This window comes from Aphelocoma coerulescens, chromosome 8, assembly GCF_041296385.1.
Source record: "Aphelocoma coerulescens isolate FSJ_1873_10779 chromosome 8, UR_Acoe_1.0, whole genome shotgun sequence".
In the NCBI taxonomy this organism is placed as follows: Eukaryota; Metazoa; Chordata; class Aves; order Passeriformes; family Corvidae; genus Aphelocoma; species Aphelocoma coerulescens.
Window position 1 is genome coordinate 18,674,912 of NC_091022.1, and position 22,498 is coordinate 18,697,409.

Below are 22,498 nucleotides of genomic sequence, written 5' to 3' on the forward strand. Positions count from 1 at the left end.
TCTCTGTGAGGCCAAAGCTGATGTAAAGCTGCAATGCTACAATGGGGAGTCAGGCATCTTGTCTTCAGGCTTTTCCTATCCTTACTAAAAAAGGATCTGATCCAAAACATGGGATTGCATGCTTGTCATGTCCTGAGAGTCTCTGTCTCTGAAATTCCAGCCAGCCAGGCTCTACCTTTGTGTATGAGCCTTATATTTATAACCCAAACCTCTGAAACCCAGCAGCTCTTCTGTTGCAAGGGGGTTATTGTGTTGTCCCCTTGGGAACGAGGATTAGCGCAGACGTGCCCGCTCGCTCCCAGCACAGGTGCTTAGTGAAAGAGTAACTGCTTGCAAAGCAGAACGGAGGTCCTTGAAAAGAATTAAGATTGGGCTGATATCCAAGCTGGGAACCGTTCCTGTCCTGTTTGGTTTAGTTCATGCTCATTATATAAATATTGAACAATGGTTCCTTTTTTTGAAGGTGGTGAGCACCTATAGTCTCAATCAGTGTCAGGAGCGGTTTTGCATACTCGGTGTGCAATCCTTGAGGAAAAGACCCCACAAAGGATGCTTACCAAGTGCCCTACTTAATCCTGCTGCTTGCAGGAACCATTGCACAAAGGTTTTCTACTGCTCCTTTCAGATAGGTTTAGTAGATTCTTCCTTAAAGTGCAGACATAAAAGGAGATATCCTTACTTGCTGCATAGCAGAATGGCCCTTGACTGCCTTGACAATCACAGTTAGCTATTTTTGAAGATTCTGTCCTCCCATTTGTTTGGGACTGCTGATGTGTTTGATGTAAATAGATGCACTTCATGTCTCCTGGCAGACCATGCAACAGATGAGCGACCACCGCTACGACAAGCTGACAGTGCCTGACGATGCCGCAGCAAACTGCGTCTACTTAAACATTCCCAGCAAAGGGCACGTCCTGCTGCACCGAGCCCCCGAGGAGTACCCGGAGAGTGCCAAGGTGAGAGCCATGCTGGGGGAGCTCCGGCATCCCCACCTCGCTGGGAGGTTGCTGGGGATTGAAATCAGGTGCTTTTCAGAATGGGCTGTGGTCTCCCTTCGTGGAAATAGCAGATGGCAACAGCTGGGAGGCCTGGGCTCTGTTCTCAGCTCCAGTGTTGGTGAGACTTGGTCACTTGTGCCTATGGTGCCCTTTCCACATAACTGGATGTAGCAGCAGCTCCCTTGCTGCAGTATGATGCATGTGAATCCCATAGCCAGAAGGCCACGTGCCCTGTAAATGTTCATGTTGATTAACAGTGATGGGATGGCTTGGCACCTGCTGACAAATCCATGTCTGTTCATTCTGTAAATACTTAGAGAAAAGGGAAAATGGAAGTGTAAAGTGTAATGATTTTCCCTTACATTTTCTTTCTTAACAGGTATTTGAAAAACTGAAGGACCACATGCTGATTCCAATAGCCAACACAGAACTGGAGAAAGTAGATGGGGCACTCACCTGTTGCTCTGTGCTTATTAACAAAGCTTCAGAATTATGAGTTTACAGAGTCCCTCCCTTGTAACTGGCAATAATGTTACACACAAGGTAGACGAATCTGTATCCACACTTTTATTGTTTTTATTGACAATCTACTGTACCACTGTGCTACTAACCCTTGTTTACAATTTTTTGCATTGTGAATTTTTATTATGTCCTTGCAGATGGTATTTAAGGTGGATGTAGGGTTTTTTGGGAGCACATAACTCTGAAGTAAGTTAGTCCCATGGGCTAGCAGAAGATAATTATAATGGCTAACCCTTAGCTTTAGTGATTTAACATATCTGTGTGAAAATTTTGTGAAACCCAGCTAATTCTCAGTATTTCAAGCACCTCTGTTGTCTTTACGCTGTTCCCTTCTGACTTCTTTTCTCTTGCTTCCTTGCTCTACATATCTTTTTCCTTCCTCAGTCTTCTACTTTCAGTAGTGCAAGGTATTGGGGGGACTGAAGAAAACTCGGTGGGCTCATGAGCTGGGTACCTTGTGTGGTAGGGAAGCTTTCCGTACACTAGCTGGAACAGTGGGCAGTGGACTGTGCTCACTGTCCTGGTCATATCACAGTGCTACTGCTGGGCAGAGTTGTGGCTGGAATCTGTTTCAGGCACCAGGTACCAGCTTTGGAAAAGCTTCCTCTGATGGGAATGTTCAAAGGCAATGATTGCCTGGGAAACTTGCACGACAGAAGAAGAGAGTAGTGCAGCCACACAAGTTGCCTCCTGCAAACTCAGGTCCCAGTTTCTTGCTAAGACCATGACTTTCAATGTGGTGAGAATGGGAGAGGAGTTTTTTAAAAAGGCCAGATCCTAGGAAGCCTATTGACCACAAAAATTAAAGGCAGAGATGCTTTTGAAATAGTTTAATCAACAAAAGAAATCTAAAGTACGGGGGAGTTAAATCTCTTTGTTTACATCTTAAAATTTATTTGTTTCTCATTTCTGTTTTCTCTTCTTTTGGAGGCCACTTACTAGCAAAATTGAAAAGAAAAGGGTGATAGAAGGAGTTGAAGGACAGCTATTCCTGGATTATGCCCATGAATAAGGGAAGCTATTTTTTCCTGGAAGATTGGCATTTTTACTTTATCTGCCCTTGGGACAGTTTTCCTTGGAACAATAACCATCTTATATTTTTAAGTGGCATGAGTATTCACTGTGGTATTCAGTTAAGGCAAGTACAATTTTTGTAGCAAATTCCGTAACATGTTTACCCACTGAGTCACAGCTTTTTTTTTTCACCACCACAAAGTGAAACACACACCATTGTATTCACATGCTTCTTGTTAAATCATTTGTAAACTAAGGATGGGAGAAATTCCCAAACACAGACAGTAGTGGGAACTCTCCAGAGACTGACAAATAGTCTGACCATGTTATCAGCTTCCTAGACATCTCCTCCACCTTTCCTGAACCACTTGTGGCATGTTGCTGAGGTACAGTAGGGAGTGAGGGGGCTTGGGCAATGTGGTCTGCAGGAAAACAAACAGTATTAACCAAGTACACACCAGGATATCCTTTGGAAACCTGTGTGCTGGCTTTGTGTGGTAATAAGGGAGAAAACACACAAGTACTCATACTCGTAGGTTCTCTCCAGCATATCTCACACTGCATCTCAGTGGTAATGGGGGGAAAACCTCCTGGCAGCTACCAGGGTACCCCTGGTGCTTCGTGGGTGCACTGTAGGTTGTGATGACATGAGGTATCGTGGGGAAGAGAGCAGTGACAAGCAAATAAATGGTATGTGGAAAGAGCGTGTCCCAAAGGAAGTTCTTCAGCCAGCCAAACATCAAGTGGGGGGGTGGGGGGGGGGGTGTTTCTATTTATGACTCTGCTGTCCCAAAGGGTTATCCCAGTGTTTCCCCTTTGTCTCTTCCATTCCCATGCACCATCATTTAAACCTGAGCCAGGTGATCAGGCTCTAAGGATGTAAATGTTGCAGTGGGGAATCATTTTCTGCCTTCCCTTGGTGCTTTTTAAATATTTAATAAAGTGTCACGTATTTTAAGATAACTTGACATTAAACAGAGATTTTGTGCCAAAAAGTGGCCCTGCAGTATTGAGCTGTGAGCACCTAAAGGCAAGCTGTACTCTGTTAAAAACCTGTGCAGCCGTGGGAGCTGTCATACAAAGCTGAAACAGCCCCCCCGCAGCCCGACTTGTCCATGTACCTCCTGGGGCCTGGCCCCCATCCGTGTCCTTCAGTCCCTCTTCCCTCCTCTTACTAGGGAGCCAGAGCATCCAGCTGCACTGGGAGTGTTAGGCTGTAGGATTTCTATTCTATTTATTGTTAAATATTTCTGTTGTATTTTTTTTTCTTCTTCTTCCACCCTCTCTCATCTTTCACCTGTCTCCTTCCTCAGACTCTTATTTCTAGTTTGCTCATCAAGGCATGATGAGCACTTTTCTCTTTTAATCCCAAGTGATTCTGCCTTCTGTTGCCTCAGTTCTTACTTGAGTCTTTTTCTTCACTTCTCCTTCTTCACTGTTCACTCCAAAGTATCCCAAGCTATGATGGAGTCTCCTAAACTCACTTCCTCCTTGAGCAGGTGCCAGGAGAGAAGAGAAACTGAAGGGGCTGCTTTGGGTCTGAACAACTTCTTTTGAGCTGTAAGGATGACAGTCAGCAGGAGCTGTAGATCCAGAGAGGAACGAGGGTGACTCCTCTTTTTAAGATTTTTCCAGAAAAAAAGAACCATTTCTGGTGACACTGTTGTTACCTTGTGTGCTTGAAAGCCGTAGAATGGGTGACAGTGAATTGCCCTGGCTCACTAGGGGAGGGAGAGGAGGAGTTGGGATTTCAGAGCTGAAAGCAGCTGTGTAGACAGAGAGGCTGGTTTTTCATCTCTTGCCATTGAGATTTCCTTGGCTTCAGGGCTGCATTTTGGTATACAGAAAGCAAGGGAGTGGCTGAGGGACCCAAATTCCCTCAGGTGTTGTATTCAAACTGTCCAACTTCAGGCACAGAATTTAGATGCTCTAAAACTACCCCTGCTTTCTCTCTGTTGGCCTCAGTAGGAATTGCAGCCTCTTAACATAGATGCTCTTGTTAAAAAGAGTTACCTAAGCTGGTTAGTGGGATCACCCTCACCTCACAGCCTCTAGTGTTAATCTTTATTCTGGCATTAAAGATAAAAACATGATGAGCACTTCAGTTTATGTATTTGCAGTATGGTACTAAGAACTAAAATCATGCCAAATGCTTCATGTTCTTGCTGTTTGCTGTTTGTTTGATTTTTTTTTCTGTTGCCCAAACAAATAATTCAGCTGTGAGGACATTTCTGCAGTGACACATGTGCATCTAATGCATATCCTGTACATTTTGTCACCAGAATGTTTCTCAGATGCCTGATACAAATTATCATTCTTGATTAATATAAATGATAAAATCCCAAACCAAAAAAGGAGATGAGACACTGAACACTGATAGTTGCCCACATAAAACTGTTGATAACAACTGTGAGGCTGTATGACAGAGCAGGCCAGTACAGAAGTTCTTGTGGTAATAGCTCAGCCATGGGGCTTGAATTACTCATCAAAGGATTTTTCCTTTCAGCAATCAGTTTAGCTCAGTTGAAATGAAAGAGCTAGAATGTGCATTATAGATACTTCATGGATGTTATCTTTGCTAAGAGTTTAGGGAGATCTGTGATATGTGGGTTTCTTTCTTACACAGAATGTGAATACAGTGTCTCTCTCTGTAATGAAAATGTGAATGCATACTGTACCTTATGAGATAAACTTGAATTCTTCCATTTATGTATTTTTGTGTTTACCATGCTAATATTCAGTTTTAAATAGATGCCACTGTGTGAAGCTATGCTCTGATTTTTTTGTGATTTTCATGTGATAGGAATAGAGCTCATATGTACCACTATGTCCAGTTTTGAAAACAAAAAGCCAGTACACAGAATGCTGTTTGTTCACAGCAAATTGGAAAAGATGGAAAAAATGAGCTTTTGATTTTGTTCAGCTTCATATATGTTGTATCAATGAAGTCAGAGCCAAATTAATAGAAAACATCAACATCCACATGGAGCCATTTGAGGAAAATTACTATTTAAGATTGTCTATTTTTGCTTTTATCAATAAGGAAGCTGAAAAGATAAGCCTGCTTAAAGAATGGTATTTGTTAAGTGATTGTGAACAAAGTATCAGTGGACCTCATGTATTTTCAGAGAAGTTTTAACTGGACGTGTGATGTAAATTGTATAGAGCTGTATGTGAATCGTGTTAGTCACTGTTTTACATTGTATTGTTCTGCAGTGCACAAATGTGACTACTGAACACAGAAGCGTTACATTCAGTAAACTTACAATCTTGTTGCAGTATATAATTCCCCACTTTTTGTGCCAAAAACATCAATACATTCCATAATCAGTTCTACTAGAGGTTTGCACTTTGATTTAATTTTTTTTGTGACTCTTGCAGTTTCAATACTATATATCCCCATCACGAAGGAATAAAGTGTCAGTTGTACCGTGCCCTGTGTAGTTTGTGCTTCTTGTTTTGGAACTGAAAGTATATGTATTTAATTCAGTACTGTTTCATGCTGTCTTTATATTTCCAGGCTTATTGCATACCTAGAAGTAAAGCTGATTATAGACACTAGCACTAAAACCCTTAAGCCTGTTAGGAGAAATACTGACTCTTTAAAAACAAATAATAATTTTAGACTCTACATTTAAGAATAATGTATAGAGAGGAGATATGCCTGTGAGTGGTCGTGATTAATTGAATTACTGTCCAAGGTAACTAAACAGATGTTAGCATAGTACAGTATGTTTCTCTGTAGTGCCTGTATTTACTGTAACTTACAAAAGGTGAAACTACAAAGGTTCAGTGGCATTCCCATTGTGGTTCAATTATTCACATAGCTCTTGTGTCTTTTCTCCCCACAATCTCAGGAGGGGTGACTGCACTCCAGACATTGCTTTGAGGTACCATAACAGATAATTGCATGTCTTATGTCTAAATACTTCCTGTTGTGTGCTACAAATAGCACACATGGGGCTACTCTCTGCTTGCACCCTTGGGCTCTAATGCCAGTAGGTTCCAGTATTAGGATCCAGAGGCTGGGGAGATGCAGTTACTCCAGGCTTCATGAACGTGTGTAGAGGGGCTTGTGGGCCGTCAGTGCCATCTCCTGGCAATCCAGAAGTCAATTGTTCAAGGCCTCAATATTGTTCTTTCAGCTTCTTAAGAAACCCAAGATAATTTAACAGAGTAGGAATTAATTAACTGTAGCAAAATAATTACATCCCTTTCAAACCATACTTTGCTAGTATAATAGGACTTTAAACAAATCATAATCTATTATTCTCCTTGCCTGAGAAGTAGAGACAAAGGATCTAATTACAGCCTTTATATTGATTTTACAAGACTGGCTAAAAGTGATTTTTATAAAAGTGATTTTTTTGAAGTAATTATTTTTATACAAATATATTTAAATCAGTGCTGTGCCTAACATGAATACATTTAGTGTGATGCAGTTAATATTTTAAATTATTTCATTTACGTGTGTACCCATGTCTACAGGAGAGAGTTGGTACCAATTTACTTGACTTTGGTTCTAAATGGCAATGATTAAAAATTATGAAATATAGACAAGCCACACCTGCTTGCCACATTAAGAAGTTTCTCATAGAATATCAAACCTGAAAAAAGCAAAATCATAGTAATTTAACAAGGAGTGTTTTTTGCAAAACTTAGCTGTAGGATATTACTTCACCAAGTAGAGACTTCTACAATTGAATGTACAGATTCAGTCCCCACTCTTAAGTACATGCTGCTTAAGAAACATCAGTCACTGTCTCCTGCATCATGAAGTCCAGACATGCTGATGCTCTTAACAGCTTAACCCCCAAAAAGTTATGATTGCTGTGGTTTAGTAGCTGAAAACATTCCACTGGTCACTGCAGCTATCTATTGAGAGGGGCCCTCGATCTGTAACTAAACGAAACTCCCTCCCTTCTTTGTGCCTGGCAGCTTTCCTCCTCCCTAAGGAATTGTGTAGAGTCCCACAGCTCTCACAGGGCCTGGGCTGTCCTGCCAGCTCCAGAAGGGCGTTGTCCTGAGTACCCAGACCCCTGAGCAAGGATCAGGAGCAGAATGGAGATGCTGCCTGGAGAGGGATTGATCAATGAGGGCAGAAGGGGAAGAAAACCTGGAGCCAGTCACAGCTCTGAAAAGCTGAGCGACCTCTTAGAAACTGTGACAGCGTTGCAACGTTTTCTTCGCCTTGACAGGGAGTTTTGTAAAAACCTCTAGGTTGCAAACAGTTTTCAAAGTTCATTTTGGAAATTTACTTTAGAAATTTATACTAGATGGACATACTCGTAAAACAACATCATGTCCAAAATCTTCCCAGCTGCCTTGAAATGAATGGTCCCTAAGTCATTCTACATTGAGGCTCTCTTCTGAGTATTCAGTGGCTGTTACTCTCCTGAAATGAGTTTCATGCAGAGAGTAGCCTTCTTCCTGCTGCCTGGACCATTAAATCCTGGTAGGGTGTTTTGGCATTAAGTATGCTAAAATATATTCTATTCTTGGATTCTCTAACCACATGCTCTCTTCCTGACTGCTGAAGTTAAATCATTCCAGTTTGTCTCCTACACGGCTCAGGAATCAGCAGCCTAACTGTCCAGACATCACATGGCTTTGAACTACACCTCTTGCTGAGCAAGGTTATTAACAAATATTCTAAATCCAGAATGCATGATAGATGTTTTTATCAGCAGGATTGTATGGAGCCGGCAAAGTCCATGATATAATTCACCTTGAAGAGGAAGAGCTGAGAGGCATGTGATTTAATAAACAAGGGTGGGAGTCAGTGCCTGGGAAGATGCCTGGCTCTGTTTTAGAAGTGCCACAGTCAGTTCTCAGGAAGCATCAGAGAACCTGAAAGCTTTCTATGTATTTTGGGTGCATAACACAGATTAGGGAGGATCAGCGTAGGCACTTGAACTTGGAAAAAAAATGGTTTGCCCTGCAGCCCTCTGAGCAGGAAAATGGGAGATAAATAGTTTACTTTATATTTTGGGTATTTAATGCAGAGATGTGCAGCTTTGAGAAATTCAAATGCACTACTGCAAAGAAAGGCTTTTGGGGTGGGAGTAACACACCGTGGGTTGTGAGCAGAGGTGTGCTGCCAAATGACCAGAGGTCAGGGCTGCGTGCCGAGGGTGAGTCTGAAAGAGTTTTCACTGGGCAGAGGTGACCTTCACAGCAGTGGCAGGGAACGGAGCTGGCTGGGCGTTTCCTGGTGACCAGTTTGGGCATTGGCCCTGATTAACACCCAGCTCTACAGAAATCAGCCCCGTCACCAGGTCTCTAGTCCCTCCGTTTTCAAGTGTTCTGGGCAGGACCTTCATGTTTATTTTAAAGGGACTGCTAGCACTGTAAAATAGATATTGTCACAATTAATATTTCAAGTACGATGGCATTAAGAAAGCATGTCAATCAGAAACTTCGCAAAACTGTAAAACTACCGTAAAACTGACCGTTTTTCCTTATTGACAGTAAACCTCGGTGTTGATCGCTTCTACTTTATGTTCACGTTTATCTACTGGAAACGAAAATTTTAGGAGTGCATAAATAGCCCGAGTTCCCCCTGTGACAGCTGCAAGAATACCGATTAATGAAGTTCCAGCTGCTGCCCGTTCCCTGGGGAGGCGGCGCCGTGTCCCGGCGGGACAGCGGCTCCCTCTGCTGCTGCTGCTGCCTTGGAGCACAACCCTGTGCAGCGCAGGGGCTCGAACACCGTCAGTCCCCAAAACCCGCGGTCGAGCCGCGCCGCCCGACAGCGCCCATCACCCTAAAGCCGCGGCGCGAGCGCCGGGAGCTGCGGGCCCCGACACCGCTCCGCACACTCAAGACCCTTTAGCGGAAGGGCTGCCACACGTCCCCGGGAGGCCGGAGAGGGGCAGCTTCAGCCCGTGTCCTGGCGGCACAGCGCTCCCGCGGCGAGGGAGGCCGGAGAGGGGCAGCTTCAGCCCGTGTCCTGGCGGCACAGCGCTCCCGCGGCGAGGGAGGCCGGAGAGGGGCAGCTTCAGCCCGTGTCCTGGCGGCACAGCGCTCCCGTGGCGAGGGAGGCCGGAGAGGGGCAGCTTCAGCCCGTGTCCTGGCGGCACAGCGCTCCCGCGGCGAGGGAGGCCGGAGAGGGGCAGCTTCAGCCCGTGTCCTGGCGGCACAGCGCTCCCGCGGCGAGGGAGGCCGGAGAGGGGCAGCTTCAGCCCGTGTCCTGGCGGCACAGCGCTCCCTCGGGGACCTGGCCTGGCCCGGCCCGGCCTGTGAGGCCAGAGGAGCCGGGACTCGCGCCACTGGGCGGGGCAGGGCGGGGCGGAGCGCCGGCCCCGAGCGCCCATTGGCGGAGGCGGGGAGGGGCGGAGCGTAGCGCACGCCCTGAGCGCCCATTGGCGGGCCGGGGCCGGGGCGGGGCCGAGCTGGGGCGGGGCCGCGCCTTGTCCCAGCCGGGGGCGGGGCGGAGCGCCGGCCCTGAGCGCCCATTGGCGGAGGCGGGCGGGGGCGGAGCCCGGCCGGAAGCGCCGCCCGCGCGGGTTTCCCCAGCGGCGCCGCCGAGGTTTCCGCCATGGAGGGCCCGGGGTCGTGGTGCAGTTCGGGGGTCGCGGGGCGGCCGCTGACGGAGGACGAGATGGCGGAGGTGAAGAAGGATGTAAGTGGAGGGCGGGGCCGAGGGCTCGAGTGCCTAGGCCGGGCGCGGAGCGGCGAGTGGGGCCCGTGCGCGGGCGGGGGAGCGGAAGCGCTGCGGGAGCGGGCGGGGGGACGCGGCGCGGGGGCGGCAGGAGGGACGGGAGCGGCTCTGCGGCGCGTCCGGGAACGCGGCGGGGAATTTCGGGCACGGCTGTGCCCTCCGGGGTCCCCCGGTGTGAGGCTGATCGTGACTCGCAAGCGCTGATCCCGGCCGCGCTTTGCGTTGCGGTCAGCCGCCCGCCCGGCCTGTGCTTCAGGGGCAGAGCTGCGAGGGTTCGGCGCTCCCGGTGTCTCGGCGCCGCGGAGAGGCGCAGGAGGCAGCAGGCAGGATGAGTAAAATGGTACTCAAAGCTTGGCTGAAAATTCATGTGCTGCTCCTGGTGCCAGTAAAATTCTTCCTTAGCGTGGATATCTTCATGAAGTATGCTTAGATATTTTTAATTGAGGCTTATTGTTCTATATTTTCCTGGTTTTTCCTCCATACTTATTCACTGATGTCTGGAACCTGAGGCAAAACTTCATCCTGATTCATTCTGGATTAATTTATCTCATTGTGAGACTGGGAAGAAAGCAATGTGCTAACCAACCTCAACAAGTGATTGCTTAATTTAAAAAAAAGTAAAATCACAGTTTATCATTTACTTATTGCCTGTCCATGGTTCTGTTTGTAATTTACAGTGTCTTATGTTTGACTCATTGGGGTTTATTTATGTTCCTTTAAAGTACAATAAAGACTCCTTGGAGTTTGGTTTTTGTTTCTTTCTAGCTTTAGGCATAAGTGATTTTCTTTAAATGCTTTGTCATAGCTCTACGAGACATGTTTTTCAAGTTAGTACTCGCTTCCATGGAACCACTGGGTAATACTGCAATAGCTGGCTTTGGGTAGTTTCACCTCAAAAGGATAAAAACTACTTGAGTCAGACAATATATTTATATAACATGATAAGTATGTTAGTCTGGCTTAGTGACTGAACCCACAGCTGCATCTCACAGAAGTGCACGATTGTCACTTCAGCCCTTAATCTTAGACGTTCTCCCGTTGTACTTGGAGGACACAATAGAAACTTTAGGTAGAAACAGATAACATTCATTTATCATCAAAATGCAGTCCAATTAATCTGGCTTCAGAGATTCTGCACTCAGATTTTAAGTGTTGTGGCTTCACAATCCAATGTGCTGGTTCAGTGTAAATTCACTTGGCTCTCTCAGAGCTGTTCAGGTAACTTTGATGGGATCTCTGCAAGCCAGGGTGCTGTGTTAGCAGAAGCACTGTGTGTGTTAGGGAACAGCTGACCTCAGGAAGCTAAAACTGGCAAGGACATCTTGGTCTGGGTAAGCTTGTCTTGAGGAGGAGTCTTGCAGCTGAGAGCTGAGAAGGAGGGGGTGAGCCATACAAAGTCATTCATATAACAGAAGTAGGGTTGCAGAAGATAAAAAGCAGCCACTAATGTTGTTGAGATTATGTATATTTATGGATGAAAGTGCATGTATTTTGGATGTCAGTAATCTGTTGAACTTGTCAGTAGTGGTGTTTATTTGCAAACCTTTTGAACTCTGAGTATATTCATGCTGTTGCTCTGAGACTGCTTTTGCTCAATGTACAGAAAGCATCAATAACTGCAGTATTTTGGAGTTGTGCCTCAAGGATACAAACAATGTGGAAATGTGGCAATCAGATGATCAGTGAAAATGAGTGTGTCTGTAGACAAAGTGAGTAGGTGCTGTTTGGTGTCATTTCATTTTTACTTGATGGTTTTGAAATGTGCTAACCTCAGACTTCATGTAATCACATTTTCTATGAGCAGTCACCTTATTTCTTAACAAGCCTTGGAATTCCTGAGTTCAGTCAAAGAGCTAATTAAACAGATAATTAGGTATCAGTTTTTAAAAAAAAAATTTTTACACTGAGAAAAATCTCAACTAAGTAACACAGTGGCAGCCTTAAAGATTCTTTTGCTAACCCGTATCAAATCCTATAGGTTCCAACTCAGACTTCTAAATAATTTGAAATGTTGGCTAATACTAGTTCATTTTGTTTTTCAGGCTTTAGAAAGGATGCGTCCTTACCTGTGTGATAAAATCATAGCCGAGAGACACTTTGATTACCTACGTTCAAAGAAAATACTCACTAGGGAGGACACAGAAGAAATTTCTGCTCGATCTTCCAGTAGGAAAAAAACTGGGAAGTTATTGGACTACTTAGCAGAAAACCCAAAGGGACTAGATACTTTGATTGAATCTATCAGACGAGAAAGAACACAAAACTTCCTGTTACAAAAGATAACTGATGTAGTGTTGAAAGTCAAAAATGAAAAGCTTGAAGCTCTTAAAGGTAACAAATTTTTAATAATGTTGTGTAAGACAAAGGTTTTATTTTGAGGGTCTGCAAAATTAAAGTCCAAAACTAAAGTCTTCCTCTGGTATTTGGAACAACATGTTTGGAAATATCACCAGTTTAGGTTTAAAATCCTAGTGCATGTATCCTGGCTATACCTTTTTATTATCTGAACATGTCCATCATAAACAACAAACTGCAAAAAGAACCCTATTGTGTTGTTATGATGGGTAAATCTGTCTTCACCTTTCAGTTTTGCTTTTCAGAAATGGGTGGTTATCTTCCATCTTGCATTTCTCTTGAAGCTATTTGCTGCAGTGGCAGGATGCTCTGGTTTTGTTAGACTTCGTGCCTCAGCAGAAGATATGCTAGCAAATGCAACTTGAGGAGAGCTTCCCTGTATGCCTTCAATGCCACAGCTTAAAATTAGGCACTGTAAATACATGTGCATGTTGTTTCATACAGGCTTAGAGGTTTTGTTGACACCCAAAGCTTGAAGTGACTATGTGTACTCATATTTTATCGCAGAGGAAAAAAGTGTAGGCTTTCTACACCAAAAGCATTACTTCCCCTTCCACACCCATCAAAAGGCAAATAAAGAAGGAAGAAATATGTTTTAACCCTAGAGATGGAGGGCCTGAAATTTTCTCTGGCTTCAGGTAAAATAGCCTTCAAATGCTGTCCACTTTGGAGCAGAACCATCAGGTGAAGCTCTTAAAAGTTTGAAGAACACAGTGAGACAAGTCTAAAAAAAGTTGGGCCGAAGGGCTAAAGTGACTTTCTAAAATGAACCTTAAGTTAGGGTGCATCTTTGTCAAGTACTATCTGATAGTGAGTACAGAGAAACTGTTCCCATCAAACTAAATAACCTGCATGTTTGCTCTTTAATTTGTCAGGAATACTGGATGTCACAGGTGAGATCAAGAGTTAGTCTGTTAAAAATACGGACAATTGATCTTTGACAGTCTTACTGATGCTAAATCAGAGCACAGTTTTAAGATGTTCCCATACTGTAATTTAAGCCAGTATCTGTTTTTTCATCTTAGGTCTAAGCTGCAGCACCTGTATGACCTCACTGTATGGAGGAACAAATAATCTCTCTAGATCATTTTCTGATGAATCAAATTTTTTGGATAAAACAAAAGACAAAGAATCTTCCCAGATACATCACCCAGAAGAAGATTATAGCACCGCTGCATTTGTTTCTGCTGTCTCTCTTCATTCAATGAATTTACCAATTGCAGAGATGGGAAATTCACAGAGCAGTGTTTTGTCAGCCACCCTCCCAGGGCCTGGAGACCCTGGTGCACCCCCACTGCCCCCAGAGCTCCAAGACCAGCAAGAGCCATGTACCAGTTCAAGTGACAATTGCTTTTTGCCTTTAAGATCACGTTCTGTTCAACCACAATGAACGTAGTGACTTTTGTCTGTTTATATGAATGGTACTGAAACTTAGTGTGATGTCTCATAAAGGCTAAAAAATGTTTTCAAGCTGTTAGAAAAATTGGAGGAAATAATCTATGCAATTTCTGTTTTAATTTTGTAATTGTGTGATGCTGGAACTGCCTGACTTTGTTTGTTTGTTTTGTTCTTAAAGGAGCTTTTTTCAAAATATTGTGGTGTTATACCAGCAAATGTTTGTTTTTTAAACCAATGTGTATAAGGTTTCACATTTAGTTGCAGATACTTTAGCTGGAATTATAGAACAAATGGGTTTTTCTTTCTACAGAAACAAACAAATCAGCTTTTCTTAATGTTTCTGTGATGGGTGAACTGGGAAAGATGGTTAGGAAAAATATTGAGTATGGGAAAAAATGAACTAAAAGCTTAAGCTTACTTACCAAAAAGCTTAAACTCATTTACCAAGTTAAATGTTTCTCACTAGGATAAACTGTGCTCTCCATGTATGTGTGTGCTGCTCCATTTGCAAAAAAACCTCACAAATCTGGCCAAATCCATGCTTGTTTGCAAGGAGTCTCTTCCTTGTGGGAACTTTATCCTGCTGGTCAATCAAAAGAGATCAGTATTGCAAGTATATTTCTGCAGGTCTTGGCATATTATTCTTATATATTAGTTAAAGATTCCTGATTTGAGATGCACTTTAAATATAGATTCTCATTAGTACTGGAAAAGGAATGTAAACTGCTCTAACAGCATCATGAGGGCTGTAAGAAAACATTATTGTAGGATGTTATTAAGGAACAAAACTTGTATGTTTTGTTCCACTAGGGAGGTGGAGGAGAAGTTGTGTGACAAGAAAGTATCTTTACCTGAAGGACTCTTGGAAATGTGGCACTTCAGATACCTCCTCTTCAAAGCAGACAGACAGGTTTACATTTCAAATTTTTCAGAGTCAAATGCATTTTAAACTGTTTCAACATGGGAAGGTTCTCATTTCTTGACACCATGTAACATACTGTATTCCTCTCATACTCGAGTTGTAGCCTACCTTTTGTGCAGGTGCCTATAATCCTTTCAAAATGACCTGGTGGACTCTTGCTTGGACACGTGTACAGTTGTGTTCTGCAGTACTACACTTTAAAGTGATGGGATGTTTTCGGTGTATTTGAAAGGTTTCTATTTAAAGCCCTAAATTATTTTGGCTCTCACACTGTGTATAGCCATGTAATGTCGTTCAAATTCACACCCAGGTAATTACTAAACTGTTCTCCTTTTGTGGAGACAGGCCATCTGCAGGACCTCAGTATAGTCTCTATAAATTGTTTTTCATTATTATTCTGGTTTTGGAAATAGATTAAAATAAAATGCAATGTTCAACTACACTCCATCCTGAGTATATGAACATCTTACATGTGAGAAGGATGTGTTTATAAAAATCCTTGTTTTTCTTGTCTACATCTACAATCATAGACTGTCCAGATGGTGAAAATGCTTTTCAGTAAAACTGCTTGGATGAGATGGCACTGTAGAAATTAAGTGCCTAAATATGCAAGTAAAACTTTGCTCTGTAACATGAAATTAAGCATAGGATGAACTCCCTCTCTTCCATTAACTTGAATTGTAGTTGCACATACTCGGGACATCTAAAAAGTGATTTATCTAAATGCCCTCTGTAGCTACTTAAAGAGCTTAGGCTTGAGTCCCTTCCTGGGTTCTTGTAAAGAGAAGAGAGTGAGCAGGGTTGGCCTTGACAGAGAAGATGCATCAGCTCCGGGTGGAGGCTGCCTTGCTGCTCCCCATCCTGTAGGGACCGCTCCCAGCGGAGCCTACGAACCTAAGACCTTGAATGAATGTATTACCAAATGTTTATAATGTGCATTTTTAAAACGTATTTTTTAGGACAACTTTTGGAATAAATTCTTTTGTATAATTGCCTGTTTTCCTGTCTGCCTCTCTCATTTTTAAGATGTACAGGTTGCAAGAGCGGCTCATGCCGTTAACTTGATGTGTGGTTTTGGTTTTGTGTGTGCGGGAGGCTTTTGTTCTTGTCTTTTTAGAGAGGTTTGTCTTTGGTGGAAAGACTGACTTAATGTGAAACGCCCATGCCCGTAGGACTGCACTCAAGAGCAGTCTGTAAAGAAAACATGCATGTGAAAGCAAGAGCTCTGCTGCTTAAGTAGTTTCTGCAGTTCGTGACTACAACCTGATTCTTGCTTTTTTTTTTTCAAATGACTCTTGTTCGACTTCCTACGGATGTGAGAAGAGTTGCTTCCAGCCACGCATATCTTGACTTCATTCTTAAATTAAGATTTTTATTTTTATTAATAGCAGGGGAGAAACAAAAACTTTGAGTGCTGAGAAGCATGACTCAAAAAAGGATTTGCAAATGCTTCAGGGAGTGTGGTGTCTCACTTCAGTGGTTGTTTTCATTGTACTTTGTGTATAGGGCTTATTTCAAAATAATGATCATGGTATAGATTATGAGAGATCAGCTGGATATGGTTTAGTATCTTTACAGTAAAGGAACTGAACATATTATAACCAAAACCCCTTCCTCAGACCTTATCCTGCTTCTGGTAGTATAAGTAATCTGAACTTAGAATTTATAGAATATGCTGAGTTGGAAGGGACCCATGAAAACCCTTGAGTCCAATTCCCAGCCCTGCACAGGACACCCCAAGAGTCACACCATGTGCCTGAGAGCATTGTCCAAAGGCTTCTTGAACCTGTCAGGCTGTGCTCACTGCCCTGGGGAGCTGTTCCAGTGCCCAACCACCCTCTGGGTGAAGCAGCTGTTCCTGATGTGCGGCCTAAACCTCCCGACTCAGCTTCATCCCCTTTGAGCAGCACCAGTATTTTAGCCGATGCAGTAATGTATGTATGAGTCAATCACAAGGAAGGTCTAGTACAAACTTTTTTCAACAAATTTGAAAAACGTGTTTTGGATAGGTGATGGTCAGCGCTGTGTCTGCCCTAGGTTAGCCGGTGATCAGACATTAAGGAAAACCTCCACTTAAGCCTGCAGGTGTGAAAAGGGAGAAATGAAGGTTGGCTCGGTTTCCTGTCTGATTTTCGGTGTCTGGTCACTCGAAGGCAAGCAGCCCGGCTAGGCCGTGAGCCCTGCACGCCCCGGCGGAGCAGCTCCTCCTGCTGCCGCGGGCTCCCCTTCGCCCGGTGCGCGCCCCGGGAGCAGCCGCGGGCTCGCCCGGGGCGCGGCGGGCCGGAACCCTCGGCGCGGGCGCGGTTTCCGCGGGCGGTGCTAGGCGCGGCCCCGCCATGGCGGCGGAGGGGGAGGACCCGCTGGGCTATTTCGCGGCCTACGGCAGCTCCAGCTCCGACTCGGAGCCCGAAGAGCCCCAGCCCGACGAGCGCCCGGCGGCGGCCGGCGCGGCCTCGGGAGGCGGCCCGGGGCGGCCGCGGCTGCCGCCGCCCGACGAGCTCTTCCGTCGGGTGTCGCAGCCGCCCGCCTTCCTCTACAACCCTCTCAACAAGGAGATCGACTGGGAGAGCCGCGTCCTGCGGGCGCCCGAGGAGGTGCGTGGGGCGCGGGGTGAGCTGAGGCGGCGCTGGGGCCGCCCCGGGCCTCCCGGCCCGGTGTGACGGGTGCTCTGCTCTCTCCCGCAGCCCCCCAGGGAGTTCAAGGTGTGGAGGAGCAACGCCGTGCCCCCGCCGGAGACCTACAGCCCGCCCGAGAAGCCGCCGGCGGCGGCCCCTGCCCTCGACATGGCCATAAAGTGGTCCAACATCTACGAGGACAATGGCGACGACGCGCCCCGCCAGGCCGGCAAAGCCAAGTTCCTGCCGGACGAGGAGCAGGAGCCCCTGGAGTCGGGTGAGGCCCTGGCGTGAGGCGGCTGCGCTTTGCTCAGGCTGTGTGTGCTTCCAGAGCCGAGCCGGGCGGGCGGGTCTCCTGAGCGCTCTGTGGCCGGAGCTCTCCCTGGGCTCGGAGGAATCTCTGCTGGCTTCTCCTGCATCCACTGCTGCCCGAGGGCAGAGCGGTTTGGCTGCAGGGATGGGTGGACTGTAGTGCCGGTGTTTTGGTTTTCCTGGAACCAGCACAGACCCTCGAGCAGTCTCTCTGCTCCTCTCCCCCACTGCCATTAGCAGGGAAGGATTAGAGTCTGTAGCACCGTAGTTCTGTGAAACCAACAGGTTCAGTCATGGTGCTGCTAAAACAGAAGGTAGTATGAGCTTCAGGTGCTGTGTTGACCTTAGTTGCAGATGTAGGTCAGATTATTTTTATAACGTTTGCAAAACTTGGGGTCCAAAAGAGGAATTAAATAGGATGTCCGTGGGACAGATTACGGAAGAAAATATTTACTATCCTCTTCACTTTAAATGATGGTACAAGCTGTAATGGTAATTTAGGAGGTAAAGAAATATTTGACAGGTAGGAGAATTTTTTTTTTTTAATTGCTGGAGAAAGAGAATAGCCAGCAACAGTCAAGAGAACAAAACCAGAAGAAGAAATTCTGGGCTTTCAGAACACGCAGTAATGGTTTTGTTAACCAGTAAAATCGTCTACAAACCTTTTGCTAAGAAAGGATTTTTTTGTTGTCTTGTGCCTTTTTTGGTTCTGCGTATTCTTTCCCAGTAGCAATTTTTGTCTTGCTCCATGTGTTCTATATGTTTCCCTGTCCATGCATTTCTCTTAGTCAGCCTTCATCTGAAATACGAAGGTAAAAAGTTGATTGACCTTGACATTGTTTCCTGCTTCAAAAATGTCATTTTCTAGCTTTTTTTATTAGCTAATCAAATAATATATTTTTTTAGAACAGGTACTGTACAGTAGCATAAAGCCTCTTCTTAGTTATCTGCAGTGGTTTGTGGTAGTAATAAGAAGTAACCATTCCTGTTTTGTCCACATATTGTCTGCATTCCAAAAATGAAGATGTTGTCAGTTAATACTACGGTGTCTCTTTTCCAGGCATCTCAGATGTGGTTAAGCCAATTGTTCTGAGACAGGATGGTGTTTAAGGCAAAAAAACTGTCTTTGCTGACTTTGATTAACTCTCTCTTTTATTTAAAGATGGTGAAAAAGATGATGAACCAGCTTCTGCTAAGAAACGTAAAGTAGAGTCTGGAGAGCAGGCGAAGAAGAAGAAGAAGAAGGTATAAGCAAGGTGTTCTGGATTTAAACATTGTTACAGTGGGGATACTGCAACACACAAAACATAAGGAGAATTTCAAGGAACTTGGATTCCTCTGCTGGAATGGGAAACAGATACGGATTTACTGCATTTCTCTCTCGTATTGGGTAGGGAATTTTATTTCTGTTGTATGCTTGCCTTTTGGAAAGCACAAAATTAAATGGACAGTGTTGTGGTAGAACTTGTTTACTGAACAAAATTTAAACCTGTTTATTTAAAACAAGGATTTAGAAGAGAGATCCATTGCCATGGATACTTGTGCTCATGTAGGTTACAGGGCTTCACAGTATTTTGTTTATCAAGAAGCCTGGTAACATGAGTTTTTCTGGACTGACTTTTCCATTGTGTCAAAACCTTTTATAAAGGAGTACATACTACAGATTTTTTAGGTACTGGTCTGTGATATGTTCACATAATGTTGTTTTTAAATGTATGTATAGACTGCAAATAGTCACTGGAATAAAACTACATTTGAAAACATCTGGGTATAAATATTGCATTGCATGCTTGGTGAATAGGAGCAATGAATTCTGTATTATCATTCACTGATCTGTGACTTAACAGATTTCTCAGGGCCTTTTTGTTTAAATAAATACACAACTACAAACTGAAAAAAAAATGGATCTAAAAATGGAGTTTAATATTTTATAATTATTTTGATGTTATGGGATTTTCATCAGTGAAACACGGGACTAACTGATGGAGGGAGAATTGAAGCATGTAATGTATTCTTGAAACAGAAAATAGAATCAAGATATTTATGTGGGCAAAAATTATGACAAAGCTGTGATAGAGTCTTTGCTGCCAAATTGTATTTATTTCAGTACAAACAGTTGGTAATCTTCTCGAAGTGCTAGTCAGTATATGCTGCATTTGTGGTATGCTGCTGAATAGGTTTTTGGGTCTGTATGTGACAAGGTACCAGCTGGTACCGGATTGGAGAAAGGGTTGCTGTGTATTTTCAGATAAAGATTCTGTGCCTTAGAAAGTCTGCAGTGATATTAGGGCTTACTAATAGAAGTTTATGTACTTAAATTTTAATGTAAAAATTGGTGTTTTCTATTTTCCTTCTGTCTTGGATTAGCTTTACTTTGGCAGAACAGATTCTGTATGCATATGTGCTAATATGATGTTAATATTTTTTACGTGATTTTAAGAGATTTTTTTTTTAACCTCAATATATAGAAAATTGTACTCATTTTTAGTGAATATATGAGGTTATTAATAAGTTGTGCAATTCTAGCCTTGGCAGTGTGATAATGCTTTCTCTGGATCCTTGTCTACCTGCAGACTCTGCAGCTGCTCCTTGCCAGTTTCACAGGCTGTGGGGCCAAATCTGTGATACATTCCACCCATTCCATGCCGTTAGTCTGGAAACAGTTCAAAAAATGGTACTTGACACAGCTGAGGGTTCCCTGAGCCCACCTTTCCTAGCACAAACGCAGATACCAGACAGTGTCCTAGCAAGGTCTAGGATGAGGGACACTGTCATGGCAAAGCTTATGGAGTGGCAGCTCTCAGTAGGGTTTCTCAAAATACTCCATCTGCATTTTTGATTCTTACAGTAGTTCTGTTTGCTAGTGAAGTGCTCCTTGAAGAGCGTTACAGCTGAAGGTTAATGTCACCAGCTCTGGAATTCGGATGCATTCCCATGACTGCTGTGACCAAGGAGGCTTTTGTCCGTGTATTTTTTGCTCTGCTATTCTACAGGGCAGTTCAGGAAGTTACCGTGCCAGTTGCTTCTTTTGTTTTCAGATCATATGATATATGTAGTATCCAGTTGTCTTGAAGTTAACACTATCTGATATTCAATTTTCAAGGAAAAAACCAGCATGCCTAGCCTGGGAGAAGAACAATTAATTGTATTGTTAGCAGGTTGAGGGAATCTTCATTATAAGCGGTGACCATGGCATCTTCCCTGTTCAGGAGAAATGGCACAAAGAGCTCTTCATCTTTTTCTGAAGTAAGGCATCTGAAACAAGTCTGTGAGAGCCTGTGTGAAGCTGAGTTATCTGAGGAAACTGGTTCTGTAGCTGGAAGTTTTTTGGTAGAGATGCTTTAGTCCATCCTCTTCAGGAAAAGATGATGAGAGAAGTGGTACAGTGCTGCAGCTTCTGAAGCAACTCAAAAGACCTAAAGAAACAGAGGTTTTCTTCAGGTTTGGACAGCTAGTAATAAAAATTTGTCTATGCATCAGGATCTGTGAAACATAGAGTGAACACCAACTAAACTTAAACTGATAGCTCAGATGTTCAAAAAATCTCTGACTATAGAACAGTTTATCCTGGATTGTCTTTCAAGGGAAGACAGTGACAGTGAACATGCACCCCTGCTGACAAATGGGGAAGATTGCCTCTGAAAATTAGTCCTCTATTAACTCATCATTCTACTGTTTTTATGATGAATCAAATCTGATTACAGTCATTATGTAGAACGGGAAAAAAGGTAGTAAAAAATGCATACAGGTTTGATTTGAGGAAATCCTCTTAAAAATTTGTCAAAATCAGAAAAACAGTGTCTGGAAAGCAATTAATTTGCAATGAACACATTGTGTTGTTTCCAATGCTGGCACAAGAGCAGCTGTAGTACTTGGCTTACCGAGAAAGGCAGGATGATCTGGAAAAGAAGAATTCACATCAGTATAGAAGTACAGCTGTTGAGGATAATAGCAGGCAGTGCTTCTTCCCAAAAGTGCTGACAGGGAGGTTGTGGGAAGGCATCCCTCTGTTACTTTGCTGTTCCTATTCTTGATGCAGACTACTGCTCTTGAAACACTGATTCATTTACAAATAGTTTGTGATAAGCTTAGTGCTGCCAATATGAAAGTAAATCCATAGAAATGTGGTGTGTTCCATAAAGAGTAATTTACTGTGAACCTGGAATCAGCACAGGAAGAGGCATTTTTATCATTGGAGAAAAGAGAAGCTGTGCAGTGCTGGCCACTCCAGTGACAGGAAGCTCCTTTGCTCGCTTGCTAATCTTAGAGAATCATGGCAGAATCAGGACAAAAAGATGCAATGCTTTCAGTCACCAGCATAATACAATTTGGATTTTCTTTGCAGGCTTGAAAGGTTCTTGTTTATGTGTTAGCTTGCTGATTTTATCCAAGCCCCTTTGGCCATTGGTCACAGAGGTTTGTACTTCTGCTTTGGGTGTGGATTGCATGTGAGAACAGTGCAGGACTGTCTTAAAAGCATGAAAGATAATTACAACTGAACTGTGTGTTCTTGTAGGATAAATGGTTGTACCAGTTGAAAGGGACCCCTGGCAATGGCTACGGCTGTGCAGCATTTCCATTTTGAGAAATGTTGCTTAAGGATACCCACAATTCCTTGTTAGACTGGAAAAGTCAGTAAGGTTGTTTTCCCAATAGCTGGACAAATCCCAGGACCCTCAGTCATGGGTACGAGCATGGT

The 22,498-nt window shown here is 43.9% G+C and overlaps 3 protein-coding genes across 3 annotated transcripts in view; all 3 read left to right on the forward strand.

Moving 5' to 3' along the window:
- The window catches only part of DDAH1 (dimethylarginine dimethylaminohydrolase 1), a 59,461-nt gene extending 53,493 nt beyond the window's left edge, over positions 1 to 5,968 (forward strand). The window contains exons 5-6 of the mRNA XM_069022927.1: positions 813 to 956; positions 1,378 to 5,968. Coding sequence (XP_068879028.1) covers positions 813 to 956; positions 1,378 to 1,494 — 261 coding nt within the window. The 3' untranslated portion in view covers positions 1,495 to 5,968. The remainder of the gene's footprint in view (positions 1 to 812; positions 957 to 1,377) is intronic.
- Positions 5,969 to 10,031: 4,063 nt separating this feature from the next.
- BCL10 (BCL10 immune signaling adaptor) lies at positions 10,032 to 15,864 on the forward strand. The gene is made up of 3 exons (XM_069023057.1): positions 10,032 to 10,158; positions 12,240 to 12,528; positions 13,578 to 15,864. The coding sequence occupies exons 1-3, from the start codon at positions 10,075 to 10,077 to the stop codon at positions 13,940 to 13,942; spliced, it is 738 nt and encodes a 245-aa protein (XP_068879158.1). The 5' UTR covers positions 10,032 to 10,074; the 3' UTR covers positions 13,943 to 15,864.
- Positions 15,865 to 17,181: 1,317 nt separating this feature from the next.
- On the forward strand, positions 17,182 to 19,701 carry C8H1orf52 (chromosome 8 C1orf52 homolog). Its single transcript, XM_069022543.1, has 3 exons — positions 17,182 to 17,466; positions 17,557 to 17,764; positions 18,962 to 19,701. The coding sequence occupies exons 1-3, from the start codon at positions 17,209 to 17,211 to the stop codon at positions 19,048 to 19,050; spliced, it is 555 nt and encodes a 184-aa protein (XP_068878644.1). The 5' UTR covers positions 17,182 to 17,208; the 3' UTR covers positions 19,051 to 19,701.
- Positions 19,702 to 22,498: the final 2,797 nt, after the last annotated feature.